Source organism: Misgurnus anguillicaudatus, chromosome 24, assembly GCF_027580225.2.
Source record: "Misgurnus anguillicaudatus chromosome 24, ASM2758022v2, whole genome shotgun sequence".
Taxonomy (NCBI): Eukaryota; Metazoa; Chordata; class Actinopteri; order Cypriniformes; family Cobitidae; genus Misgurnus; species Misgurnus anguillicaudatus.
In genome coordinates, this window is record NC_073360.2 from 17064505 (window position 1) to 17078420 (window position 13916).

Here is a 13916-nt window from a genome sequence, read left to right on the forward strand (position 1 = left end):
AAACTGAAGCCTGTGTATTTTTCCCACCTTAATCCTGTTCCCTCTGCCCCCACCCCTCCCACCCCTCAGCTTATAGATGGTGCCCCTGTGTATTCAGTTAAATCTTTACTGGATGTGCGTCGCCGGGGTAGGGGATTTCAATATCTCGTAGACTGGGAAGGATATGGTCCGGAGGAGAGGTGTTGGGTACCGGCCCGGGACATTCTGGACCCTGGGCTGATAGAGGATCTCCGCCGGCGACGGGGTGAGCCTCCTCATGGACCGCCCGGTGGCGGTCGTGGGGGGGGAGTCCTGTTATGATTTCGGTCTGATTGGCTGCTTTGTCTTTGTTTCACTATGTTTTGTGTTTTTGTTTTGACAGCTCCACACGTGCGTCTTCCACCTGGTGATCTCATTACCTCTGACTTCTCTCACCTGCGACCCGCACCTGATTCTCATTATTGCCCAATCCGGTTTGATTTAAATTCCCCTCGTTTCCTTTGTTCATTGCAAGTTCGTCTTTGTATGTGCCTGCCCGCTAGCCAGTCTAGTTCTAGTCTTGTCTGTATCTGTTTATTTCGTATCGTATTATTCACCGAGCTCTCTGCTGCCTTGCCTCTTAGATTTCCCTGTCCTGCCGTCAGTCTTTCCCTATTGGAGTGTCAACTATATCCAGCTAAGGACTCTCTGTCTGTGGTATCTCCGAGCGCTGCTACAACTCTTGCGCTGTCCAGCCGCAGTGCGCTTCGGGCGCGTAATTCTGCGCTCTTCTCGGACCGCTGCAGTGCGCTGTCCAGCACGGACTCTGCTGAAGATCTGACCGCCTCTCTCTCTCTCTCCCACCAGGATTCCTTCTCTGTGCCCTGCAAGGATTTCAGCAAGTGGATTTCAAGTGGATGTCCTTAGTGTTTCCCACTTTGTGACTTTTGCATTTACACATACACACACACATTATTACATGAAGACATTGTTGTTTGTTTATTTTCTTCACATACCCACTGATACTGATATTCATTAAAAAACCCTCTGCATCGGGATCCTTGACTTTTGTGGTTCTTGACAGGCCGTGACAGCTGTAGCTGATTATTATAATATGATTGTTTAATAGTGTATTGACGGTTTCAGCAGTAACAACAAAAACAAAAGGCTTTCGTGGAATGAACGTAACTTCGCGTTTATTTCCGAATAGCAAGCAAAATAAACAACAAGTAGATTACCTTAGTTCAAATCATAGCTAAAGTGTATCATAAACTACACTGAGCTAACATTACTGTGTAAATGTGTACTATATAATGTATACAATCTTAACTACACATTGGCTGCCAAACCTCCCTTCACATAGCAGTGATCCGTGATCACTGTCTCCCCTCGTTTCAAGGAAATCAAAAAAGAGTTTAGTTTAGCCATTAGCCAGATCATTAAGCAACACTGGTCCTCATCCATCTCCCAAATATTTCACGTGCTGGCTCTGCATGCCACACCCAGGTAAACCGTCTCAGCTGGAGGGCTGAACCACATGAGGGATTGTGTTCACACTGCACCACCAGAGGGGTGGCGGAGATTCTGAATTGATCCAACGGTCAAGTGTGTAGGAGTAAACCCTTCAAATCAGGAGTGGAACCCCGAAGGCAGACAGTTGCAGCCAAGCTGGGGCCAAACGTAGTGCTATGCACTCTGTTAGATAACGTTACTGAGGCAGAGACCGGGATCTTGATGGCTGGGTTTCTCAGGTTGGTCTCTGCCCACTGTTGACGAGTTCAGCAAGACTATTAACACTTTAGCATGCAGCAAAGCTCCAGGCTGTGATGGAATTCCCCCAGAGGTCGTCACGGCTGGAAAGAAGAGTTCCTTCCTCAATCTCCTCTTTGAACTCTTACGTCATTGTTAGGCTGGAACAGTTCTGTAGGACATGCAAGATGCTAACATTCTCACATTTTTAAAGAACAAAGAAGACTGCAGTGACTGCAACTATTGTGTTATTTAAGCAGACTCCAACTGCTGGCTGAACGTGTTTACCCAGAGGTGCGGTTTGGTTTTAAATCCCAGAGATCAGCGATTGGTATCTTCTCACTAAGACAGCTGTGGGAGAAATGTCTGTAGCAGAGACAACTACTCTTCATCAGCCTCATTGATCTGACCAAGGCCTTTGACTTGGTTAGCAGGAAAGACCTCTTCATCCTATGGCATAGGATTGGATGTCCCCCTAAGCTTCTGAAGATGGTCATATCCTTCCACCATGAAATGAAAGGTTCCATCCAGTACGCTCGCTCAACTTCCAAACCATTCCCGATCTGAGGTGAAGCAAGGCTGTGTTGGGTTGAGGGAAAATTCCTATTCTTATTAATGCTGACATATCTGATGTATCTTGACATACTAGGATCCATCTGGAGGTTGCCCGTGGACACATGAAAGCTGAGAAATGAGACAGCTGGGACATGGAAGTTGCTTTTCTCCAGCTTAACAAAGAGCTTTTTCTTCAACAGCTGGGCCAGGACCTGTCTGACATGCTGAATGTGTTCTTGAGGATTGCGGGAGAATATCAAAATATCATCCAAGTAAACAAACACAATATCTACAAGAACATCATTAATAAAGCCCTGAAAGACAGCAGGAGCATTAACCAGCCTGAATGGGATTATCTGGTACTCGTAGTGGCCTGTCGGGGTATTAAATGCAGTCTTCCATTCGTCCCCTTCCCAAATCCTGACAAGATGGTATGCATTTCGAAGGTCCAGTTTGGTAAAGATGGGGGCCCCCTGCAGGATTTCAAAGGCTGTGGTCATAAGTGGGAGGGGGTAATGATTCCTAATTGTGATGTTATTTTAGCCTTGATAATCAATACAAGGCCTGAGACTACCATCCTTCTTTTCAACAAAGAAGAAACCAGCTCCTGTCAGTGATGAGAAAGGATGAATGAATCCATTATCTAGAGCTTCCTTCAGATACTTGTCCATAGCTAATCTGTCAGGGCCAGAGAGGGAAAAGAGCTTTCCATGGGGTGGGAAAGTTCCTGACATAAGCTTTGGCACAGTTGTATGATCTGTGAGGGGGCAGTGTGGCAGCTTGGACCTTACTGAAGACTTTGAGGAGGTCCATGTATTCCCGGGGAACTCGGGATGGCTCCGGAGGGCCATGAGGGGACTTGCTAATGACTGGTTTGATCCTGGGAAAATCCATGACTTGAACAGTCAACCCTGGGAAGCCAAGGATTATAGGGAGTTAGGAGTATGAATTAAGAAAAACTGAATAAATTCTTGGTGGTTCCCCAGTTATAACTGAAAAGGGTGGAGTGCACTGACTGACCGACCCGATTCCAGCAGGCTGCTGTCAACTGCAGTAATGTTATGGGGTTCTTGGAGAGTCATAGGTTGAATTGCAAGACTTTGGGCCATCTTAAAGTCCATAAAACTCCTGGTGGCCCTCGAGTCTACAAAGGCGCATACTTGATGGTGTTGCTGCCCCATGGTGATTGTGGCCTGGATATTTAAACCTAAGGTCACTGAACAGGGGATGGTTCCTATTCTCACCCAGGCCCCCCTACTCCAGGACGAGACTTGGCTTTTCCCAAAAGGTCAAGACAGTTGGCACGAAAGCTATTTAGTAATTGCTACAAAGATAGGCTTAAAACAGTTTTGAATAAATTATATAAAAGTACATAAATTACTCTGGTCACACTTTTCAATGTTTAATTCTCACCATTAACTAACTATTAACTTATTAACTAACTATTAACTATTAACCTTTTGCCAGAATATAGTCTAATTATTGTTTATTAACACTTTACAACTAATTTACTAAGTTTAAGTATTGGTAGGAATTGGGTAGGATTACGGATGTAGAATACGTTTTTTCAGAATCAGACATTTCTATGTGCTTTTTAAGCACCAATAAACAGTCAATATCTTAGTAATATTAATGGCAATAACCAGCCAGTTAATAATGAGAATTGGAAACTACACAAGTGTAACCTGTCATGGCTGCATGAACGGACTCAGATGCGGGGATGCAAAGAAGACAAAACTTTATTGATCACAGAGGTCAATGATAATGATAATAATCCTTCCAGCAAGGTGGCTAGACAGTGGCATTAAACTTGGACAAATGACCCCACTGAAGGACTTTAGAGTGCAGCACAATCGATATGAACACTCCTCAGGCACTTGCACCTCTCGTCCAGCCTCCACTACCCGCCGCTCCATCCCCTAGGTAAGATCCCCAACCACCACCCCTTTGGGTAGGATGGTATCAGCTGAAAGCTCCCTCTGCGAGGGATAGAACTGGGGGGACAGCGCATCAGGTTTGACATTCTTTGACCCAGGCCAGTACGAAAGAGTGAAGTAAACCGGTCAAAGAGTGCCCAGCCGGCCTGGCACGCACTCATCCTTTAGGCTGATCCGATATTTCGAGAGAGGGAGCCTGGCGGAGCTAGAAGGAAGATGGGCCTTGGTGTAGTTGATGGAGCCAGGAGCCAAGATGGAGCTGATAAGACCTTTGTTTGTATTTATAAAACAAACTAAGATATTTTTTATCAAATCAGAACTTTCTGACCCCTGATTGACAGCAATGCAAATACCAAGTTCAAGGCTCAGAAAAGCCATAAAGACATTGTTAAAATAGTCTGTGTGACTACAGCAGTTCAATCTTCATTTCATGAAGTGACAAGAATTCATTTGGTGCTCAAAAAAAAAAAAATACAAAAGATCGACTTTTTTCCCACATTTTCTTTTCTTCTGTGTTCTGTGCATCTCTGACACACGTTCATGAAGGCATCACAACGCATAGACATGGTGCTGACAACAGCGATTATTGATAATCACAACACAAACTCCAGTCCTTAGTATTGTAGCAACAAAGCAAAGAGCTCAATGACCCCTCTAAGCATTAATTGTGTCTATATGCTTGTGGTACTCAACACAGGAGCTGGCCTTTTTGTGTGGTGTGAACGCGCATTAGAGACGGACAGGAGAAATTAGGAAAGGGAAGTTAAGGCTGATTTGTTTATTCCCTTCTGCCATGTTTTAAAGGCTATTGATCTGATCTTGTTTAATTAAATTGTGAGGCATTCAATTTAATTTTGTAAGAAAATTGTGAAAACCCTTCACCCTTTCCACCAAAAAAGAAAGGAAAGGCAGGAGAAGGAAACGAGCGGAAACGATTGGTGAGCACAAACTAGAACACAAAATCTATAGTGCTAAACTGTTTGAATATCCCCGCGATTGTTATTGCTAAAACAAACTGAGACAACCCATTGAAAAAGCAAAACATACACTTTCAGATGATAATTTGGTTATAGACTACATGCAATTTGAGGTGAAAGGCTAAAATAAACTGTATACTAATGCTGTTTGCATACAAAACTCCGTTATAAAATTAATAGGCTATATAATATCTAAAATTAGCAATAATAGGCTAATCAGTGTCATAGGTAGCTTGGTAGTAGCCTACATATCATGTCAACATTATATTATAAACGCCAGTGGGCATTTACTGGGGAATAAACTTCAGTATAAGCTATACATTTGAGGAAGGTATATCATGTAAGCAATAGCAATTTGTTTCATTTTGCCTTTTTTTCTATACATAAAAATGACTAGTGACAGTGAAGTTTTGTTTGTCTTTTTTATGAATGGAGTTTTTTGTTAATGTACAAAACTAAAATATACTATAATATTTAAAATTTAGTTCATCCCTTAAAGTAATAAAAGCATAATAAAAATAAATGTTCTAAGTAATGTAAAAATGTAATGTCTTGTTCATTCAGTAAAATAAATATGACTGAATCTAGTCTTGTTTGGTTATCTTACAATTTGTTCATTTAGTGATTAGAAAACTAAAATGGAAAAATGGGGGGCCCATCAGAACTGCCTATGCATAGGGCCTGAGACCTTGTGCTATTCTGTGTTTTGGTATCAGCTCAGCTTGCTCGAAACCCCAACCGAGGTGGTACTAAAAATATATCAGGTAATGCATACTGTACCCAGTGGAAAAGCCCCCAAAAGTAAGCTGAAACGACCCAAACCGTGGGGTACTATGCAATGAAAAAGCGCCGCTTTAGGTTTACTGAGACTACATACACATGAATGGGTCTAACCCAACATTAATAAATGTGATTGGCATACAATATAAATGTCAGGGACGTTTAATCACAAGATTGCTTAAAATAATAAGCAAAATAAAATATGTTTTCATAATTTGACGTCAAAGTCGAAAGGGAGCTTAAAGGATGGGCTTAATGGGTACACTTAGCTTGCACGTCGGGCCAAAATTGCATAAAATACACTACAGACTGTCTATAAAAGTTATTTTTTGATGAAATGAAAGTCATAGTACATTTACAAAGCAGTAAGACTTACACTGTTGTTGTGCTGTCTAAGAAGGTAATGTCATAGCATTACAGTTGCACATTAATGTTTATGTATCAGTATACAATCAGACCTGTTTGTGTTCGCTTGATGACATTACACTTGACTCTTGATTACATTTGATTAATGTTACTGTACTTGTTAGATAATTATTTTCCCCCCCCCCATTATATAACTATTTCACTAAAAAAGCAAAGTTACATTGTTTTAAAGAAATACAAGATCATGGTTAAACATTAAATATTTTTGCTATGCAAAGCAAAGTGTTTATGCACTGCAAGTTAGGTCCAAGTCCTTAAAGTACTTGAAATAAATTACATTGTTTTTATTTAACATCAGTTTTAAGCATTCATGTTATTTTACGTACGCAGTAGATTACAAATTCATCCTTTATTAATTCACCTCTAATGGGATTGTTTTAACGTGCCGTATTTTGTGCCGATTAACCACGGCAAAGCCACAAAAGGCATAATGTTTCAGAGCATTACAAAACTTTTTGTCCCTTAATCCATAAATTAATGGACTCAGACAACAAGGTGAGATAACAAACAGAATGTAATCTGCGTATCTTACATTCACTGACACCATAAAATCTACTTTCCATAAAGGCATTTCTATATAAGGAGTTATAAACTGCAGCATACATAGAAACAGCTGAATACCATGGAGAATTACAGTTCTGAGACTCTTAGATGACTTTTTGTTTTCAGATGTGGCTGATCGGGCAGCAATCATAATTTTAATGTAGGTGGAGATGACAGTACAAAACATTATGATAAATAATATCTGCAGACTTGCAGCCGTCGTGTCTGCCAGCCAATTTACCTGTAACATGACCTCCAGGCTACAGACAACATATGATTGCAGGACAACAGGAGAAGCATAGACAAGAAACACTATAAGTGTAAACAGCGGTAAAACAAAACTGACAGCCCATATCACAAGAAGCACAATATAGGTGTTTTTGGGTGTTGAAATGCTGGAGTGTCTTAAAGGCAAACAAATAGCAACATAGCGCTCCAAACACATCGCTACAAGAGTCACAGGAGTACAAATATTAAACACAGATATAACTGTACAGATGATACAACATGGAATAATGTGAACTGGATATTGATAAAAATATCCCATCAAGGTTAAATAAGTTAACAACATAGTAAAAGAGTCAACAAAAAGCGTCTGAGCAAATAAAATGTAGCGTGTTTCTTCCAAGAAGGCTTCTTTCTTCAGGAATGTGAAGATCATCAGTCCATTTACATAGAGAAGTAATCCAACCAAAACTTGCACCAGCAAAGGCTTTTCATTTAATGGTTTTAAATGATACAACAAAGTGTTGCTCAGATTGTTGCTTTCTGTTAAGTTCAGCATGGTCATTAAATTAGGTGAAAACAATATGAAATGCTAAACTTATTAACTGGAAAGTTTGATGTCCAAAAAATGAAAAGCCCTCAGTTGTCTGTGCTGTTTTTTTTATATAGACCTTGTGATAGGTGGGGCCTTGTTTTTTTCACAGTTGCTCTACACGTTTGAATCCAGTACACTTCCTACACTTTTTTTAGGTTTATAACTATGGATGCTAATGACAGCCGTAAGTAAAGAGATTCAACAGTTTTAATGTTTAATATTTTAAAAGTGTGTTTATGTATTTAGATCTGAAAACAGCAAGAATGTTGTTAAAGGTCATTTTTGAGAGGTTACCAATAGTAATCTAGCTTTGAAAGCATAACATCCCAAACTCCCTTCATAGCCAGGCATGGATTAACGCACGGGCCTACTGGGCACTTGCCCAGGGCACTGGGCCAGCAGGGGGCCCTGTCAAATTTACTGTGTCTATTCTTTTCAAGTAAATATTTTAATTTTATTTTCAGTAAAATTTTGTTAAATATTGAGGAATAATGTGAATTTTTAAGTATTAACTAGTAAATAAATCAAATAAATAATTTTAATGTATTGCTGCGCTGTTGAAAGGGACATCTAGAGGCGAAAAGCATTGTGTAATATAAAAGTCACACGTAGAAGACGGTTGCTCAAAAACCAAAACAAAAATGAGTTTAAAACCACAACCAAGTGGGTCAATGAAAAGAAAGCACAAAAGGACAGCTTTTCCTCACCCTGCCAGTCAGCAACTGTAAAGGAGAACGTTCATTTTCTCTAATGGCAAGAGTAAAAAACGAACTAAGAAGCAAAATGTGTCAAGGACGTCTTTAATGGCCATTGAATGTGATCTTGTTAGGGAACTGGATTTTGATGATGTGGTGGAAGCGTTTTCTCTGAGGAAATCGAGAAAGATACCCCTCAGCTAAGGTAAATTTAAACCAACTTTTTTTTAAAATAACTTTTTTGTTCTAAGCTAGGGGCTGGACACACCAAAGCTTTAACGCCTGCGGCCGGCGCATGTTTTCAATTGATTCCAATGGAAACTCTGCGTTTTTCAAATAAGCAAGCAGCTAGCGTGTTTTTTCCCCGCTGAAAACCGGCGCTCAGGGTTTTATTCGCGCTCAGCGCTGAACGTCGAGAGTTCAAAAATATTCAACTTTGAGTGAAAAGCTCCGCTCGTCTTTTTGGAGTATGTTGTACAGTATGTTGACAGATACTGGGTGAGATATAAATAAACCAATTTGTGGTGTGAAAGTACAGAATATTCTTTCCCCGCGTATTAGTGCCATTGTTAATCCTGTATGATGGGGCATACAGGCAGAGGCGAACCAACACTTAAACCCTGTGCATAGATGTGCAACGCTGTTGCCCAAAAAATTGGTAAAGGGGGCCTTTGAGACATCTGTGCCCAGGGCACATCATCGCCATAATCCGTCCCTGTTCATAGCGCTATCCAAAACACATAAACTCTGCTTTTGGCTATTTCTTAAACCAGACGCTTTTCTGTTTTTAAGACTCTCTTTCTTTTTTAGCTCTTTTGCCATGTTAAGTTCATGATGGATGTAAAATATTTGCTGTTTGCGTTTCATTCTCGCTTGGTCTGCATGACGTAATGGAATGTCTGCACGAGCAGGGTGTGTGGAGGTATGCAAATCTACGCAGTTGAATCGAAAACTTGTAACTCCAAAAATTGAAGTAAACACTGTCCTTTTTTAAATAATTACTGGGTTGCCAACATTTATATTGTGGTTGTGTATCCAAATTATAACACTGAAACATGTTTTCTGCAAAGGCCTTAATTAAGCAATATCGCTCGAGTAGGAGTGTGATATAGCTCTATATCATCACGGCTGTGATTAGGCCAGAGGCACGAGGCCGTAGGCCGAGTGCCGGAGTCAATCACAGCCGTGATGATATAGAGCTACAGTATATCACACGACTCCGAGAGCGATATTGCTTTTATACAACAGTTCGACATCACACGTTTGAAAAACGAAAACTAGAAAACAACAACAGAGTTATTTTAAAAGCCTCTTTGTTTGAGAACTACTTCTTCCGCCACGGATTTGAGGGCGGCCAGAATGACAGGTAAAACTTTCGGCTGCTTTGAAGCTCATAACAACTCAATGGACGGAAAAGCCGTTACTTTATATTACCGTTTCTTGGTCACAAAGTGTAGTTTAAAGATTAGTTCAGTCGAGAATGTATATGTATTATATTTAAATCTACAGTCGATTAGTAAAGATAGCACCTGTTTGAACGTTTGCTTGGTGAGATTCGGTACGAATGAGAACCAAAGCATGAGCGGACGTCAGTGTTCACTCGCCCCGCTGACCACCGCCCTCTCTGGGCTACATCTCTGACAGAGATACCCTGGCTCTCATGTTGGCCTTATTTGTTTATGATTGTCAAAATGAGATCAAATCAGCAGTATTTGGTGTCATGATCAAACTATTACTTGTTTTTTTATTCATATTTAGTGTCTTTTGTGTTGTTATTGTTTTGGCGCGAGGTAAAAGTTAATAAAACTATACTTGTATAACGTTACTATTGCTTTCTCATTTATTCTTAGCGTGATACGAGCACTCGATTATTATTATTAAACTTGGTTCTTGTCTGTACTATATAAAACGTTTTTTTATAAGTGTCAGAGAGATGATTTTGCATGCTGCTTATAAATAACGTTATACCAGTGGCGATATCTCATAACATGTTTTAATATTCACGTCACGATAAAGTAAATGATCAATGTCCACATTTAAAAGGTGTGGTGCTTACCTGCAGTTCCACGGTGTTTTCGCGTTCTGATAAGAAATATAGCTCCAGAAAAAAAACGAGTGTTTATATTCCTCTTTCCAAGTGTTAATCGTCCACAAGATGTGACAAGACATTTCTCCCATTAACTATAACATAAAATCCAAGAGCGCTGATCTTTGACGGAATAATAACTTCCGATTGGGGATTCACAGACTGATTTATGAGCCAACTAATGAGACAACCGGAGAGTGATTCAAAACAGCGCGTCTGTGTTTTTCCATTCAGAGATGAGCCTGCTTAGGACCTCCATTCACTAGGTGGCGGAATGATACGAAAGGTGAAGCGGTTACAGTGCCGATATCAGCACAATATCGCATAGCTCTTAGCCAATCAGATTCGAGAACCAGAAAGAACTGTTGTATAATATGTTATATTAGTAGGCCTACTTAGAAAACAAGGTATACTGCCAATTATATTCTTTAAAAGATGTAGAACATCAAGGAAATAGAAAACTATGAAACAAAAATACAAACAAAATAGCTGTCAGATTTAAGGTGAGAACACCTGAAAAAAACAGCTCGACATGAACTAAATAGAATCTACTAAACCTGTTAGGTGTCGTCCAGCCTGCAGCTCTACAAATGTCTGTCAGCAAGGTGCCGCCAACCAATGCCCAAGAGGACGCTATACTTCTAGTAGAGTGCACACTTAGCTTGAGCAGACATGGCATGCCCTGCTACTGATAAGCTAAAGCAATGATGTTCACTATCCAGTGTTACATCCTCTGCTTGGAGACAACTTTACCCTCTGGTATACTCCGTAACAGACAAAGAGCTAGTCTGAGGTCCTGAAGCTTCACATTTGGTCCATGTACAGAGCGTACAGACTTCCACTCCGCCAGGGGTGTCTGTTGTCTCGATAGGGCATTTGCCACATTCAGGTGGCCTTGTATATAGACCTCCCTTAGCGAGCACAGTTTGTCCTGCGACCAAAGGAGAATTTGTCACGCCAATTTGTAAAGATTCAGCGACCGTAGACCTCCTTGGTGATTTATGTAAGAGACCACAGATGTGTTGACTGTCCGGACAAGAACATGATGGCCCCTCAGGTCTGAAAGGAAATGCCTGAGTCCAAACCATACTGCCATAATTTCCAGGCAATTTATATGCCATAGCTGATGATGCGGTTTCCAGCAATTTTTACTCTGACGGCCTTCCATAATCGCACCCCAATTTGTGAGAGATGCACAGGACCTTGGGCCAAAAAACAGCTTTGCATGACAACCCTTGGTCTTTAGCCACCACTGTAGAGATTTCATATTCAACAGGCCAGCAGGGATAACACTGGATGCGGCTGCCATAAGACCTAGCAGTCTCTGGAACTGCTTCACCATACGCAGCTTGCCCAGCTTGAGCCCTTTCGCGTCAGGTATGATGGCATTGATGCATGCAGGTGAAAGCTGCGCTCGCATCGTCATGCCATTTCAGATCACACCCAAATAAGTGGTTCTCTGTGCAGGAGAAAGCACACTCTTTTTGGTATTCAGACACAAGCCCAGATCTCCCACACAGCAAAAGGACTCCGTGGCGGATCAGCCGCGGAGGTATCGCGGCTTTCGGAACAGACCCGCGAAATGGACCTGTGTCGGCGTCCACTTGTGCGCAGTGACGGATCCGCAATGAAGGCGGATCGCGGACCCGCCGTGGCCTCGCGTTGCATCTGCTCCGCATCCGTATCGCAAATTGATTCATATATCCGCCGCGGACCCGCAATTGACTCATTAAAAGTCTGACTCAAGACTCTGACTCCGTTACGGATCCGCCCCGGAGCTTATTGCTATCAGGACCGGGTCCGTTTTGGACCCGTTTATCTCACTTTCAAATTCAAAATCCCTTCTGTTCTTACTGTATGATAAAATAGGATAAACTTAACTAAAGGATAAAACCAAAATTATCACTAGGCCTGGCTACTGCAGCAATATAAACCTTAAATCTGTATTGCCTTGTATTTTTAACATAACAATATTGTAAATAGGCCTAACAGAAAAGTATCACTAAAAGATATCAATTTAATGTACAAAAGTAATTACTACTCAATGGAAATATAAAATTGCCATTTACATTTATGGACAGTTATAGGTTATAGCGTATTCTGTTTTTGGTTCAAAAAAATATTTTTGTGGTCAAAACCTAATTTACCTAACCACACAGTCGCTCTGACAGACACCTGCATTCATTTAGTCACTGATTAGGTCACATGGCATCTTGCAGTGTGACCGTGAGTCTGAACAGAGTCAAACAATGATTAAATTGCCAAAGATTAATTTTCATTATAAAGAAGATGGCAGATACACTACACCAAAATTGCCAACATGTAAACTTAATAATGCACAGCTAATGCTAAACCATTATCCATGAGTGAACATGCTAAAGTTTTCCTAATACAGTATCAAAGTCATTCCAATCATTATTATACAGGATGATTAAAAAACAATGTTTACTGCCACAATTATATCAATAAATCAATACTTACTCAAAAGAGGGTTCAGCTGAACTGTGTCCCAGCAAAGAAAGTCTTGATTGACAGGTGTGCATCGTTTATCCGTTAAGTAAAGGCGCGCCCGAAGATCCGACATGGGTCCGTTCAGGATCCGCTGTTTGACAGTAGAATTTAAGCCGCTGCCGGAGGCGGAGCTGATCCTCTGTGCGGCTCTAAAACGAATGTGACAGTCACACGGGTTGGGCGACTTGAACGCGGATCCGCATAGGAGTCTCCTGCTGTGTGGGCTCTCATATGAGCGAAAACAAAATCCCGATGCTGAACTGCCCTCTGTTCTGAGTCCGCTAGAACGAGCCAGTCGTCTATGTAATTTAATATGCGAATACCTTTTATGCGTAGGGGAATCAAAGCCGCATCCACACATTTCGTGAATGTGCGGGGTGAAAACGCCAGGCCAAATGGAAGAACCTGATACTGGTATGCTGTGCCCTGATGCGCAAACCTCAGAATTTTCCTGTGTTAAGGAAGGATGGAGATGTGGAAATATGCATCTTTGAGGTCTATGGTGAAAAACCAGTCACCCGACCTTATTTGTGTGGCGATGTGTTTTAGTGTCAACATTTTTAATTGAATTCTCTGAGATCCAGAATGGGACGTAACCTGCCATCCTTCTTTGGGACAATAAAATAGTGGCTGTAAAATCCAGTGTCTTTCTTGTGTGGAGGAATAACCTCTGCAGCCCCCTTGCACAAGAGTGAGTTTACTTTTTGTTCTAAAAATAGAGCCTGGTCGGGTTCCACCGCTGTGGGCCGCATGCTGGAAAATCGAGGTGGGTGACATTGAAACTGAATGGCATAACCGTGTTCGATTGTGTGTATGACCCATTTTGATACATTTAGCAGCTTTCTCCACACCGCAATGTAATTTACCAAAGGAACCAGC

The 13916-nt window shown here is 41.2% G+C and overlaps 1 protein-coding gene across 1 annotated transcript; it reads right to left on the bottom strand.

Annotated features, from left to right (window-relative positions):
• Positions 1-6502: 6502 nt before the first annotated feature.
• Positions 6503-8538, bottom strand: LOC129437337 (odorant receptor 131-2-like). Its single transcript, XM_055195477.2, has one exon. It carries the CDS (start codon positions 7713-7715, stop codon positions 6735-6737), a length of 981 nt encoding a protein of 326 aa, XP_055051452.2. The 5' UTR covers positions 7716-8538; the 3' UTR covers positions 6503-6734.
• Positions 8539-13916: the final 5378 nt, after the last annotated feature.

Excerpts from the sequence above, each read along its gene's own strand:
- LOC129437337 (XM_055195477.2), bottom strand. The coding sequence starts at position 7,715 with ATGACCATGCTGAACTTAACAGAAAGCAACAATCTGAGCAACACTTTG.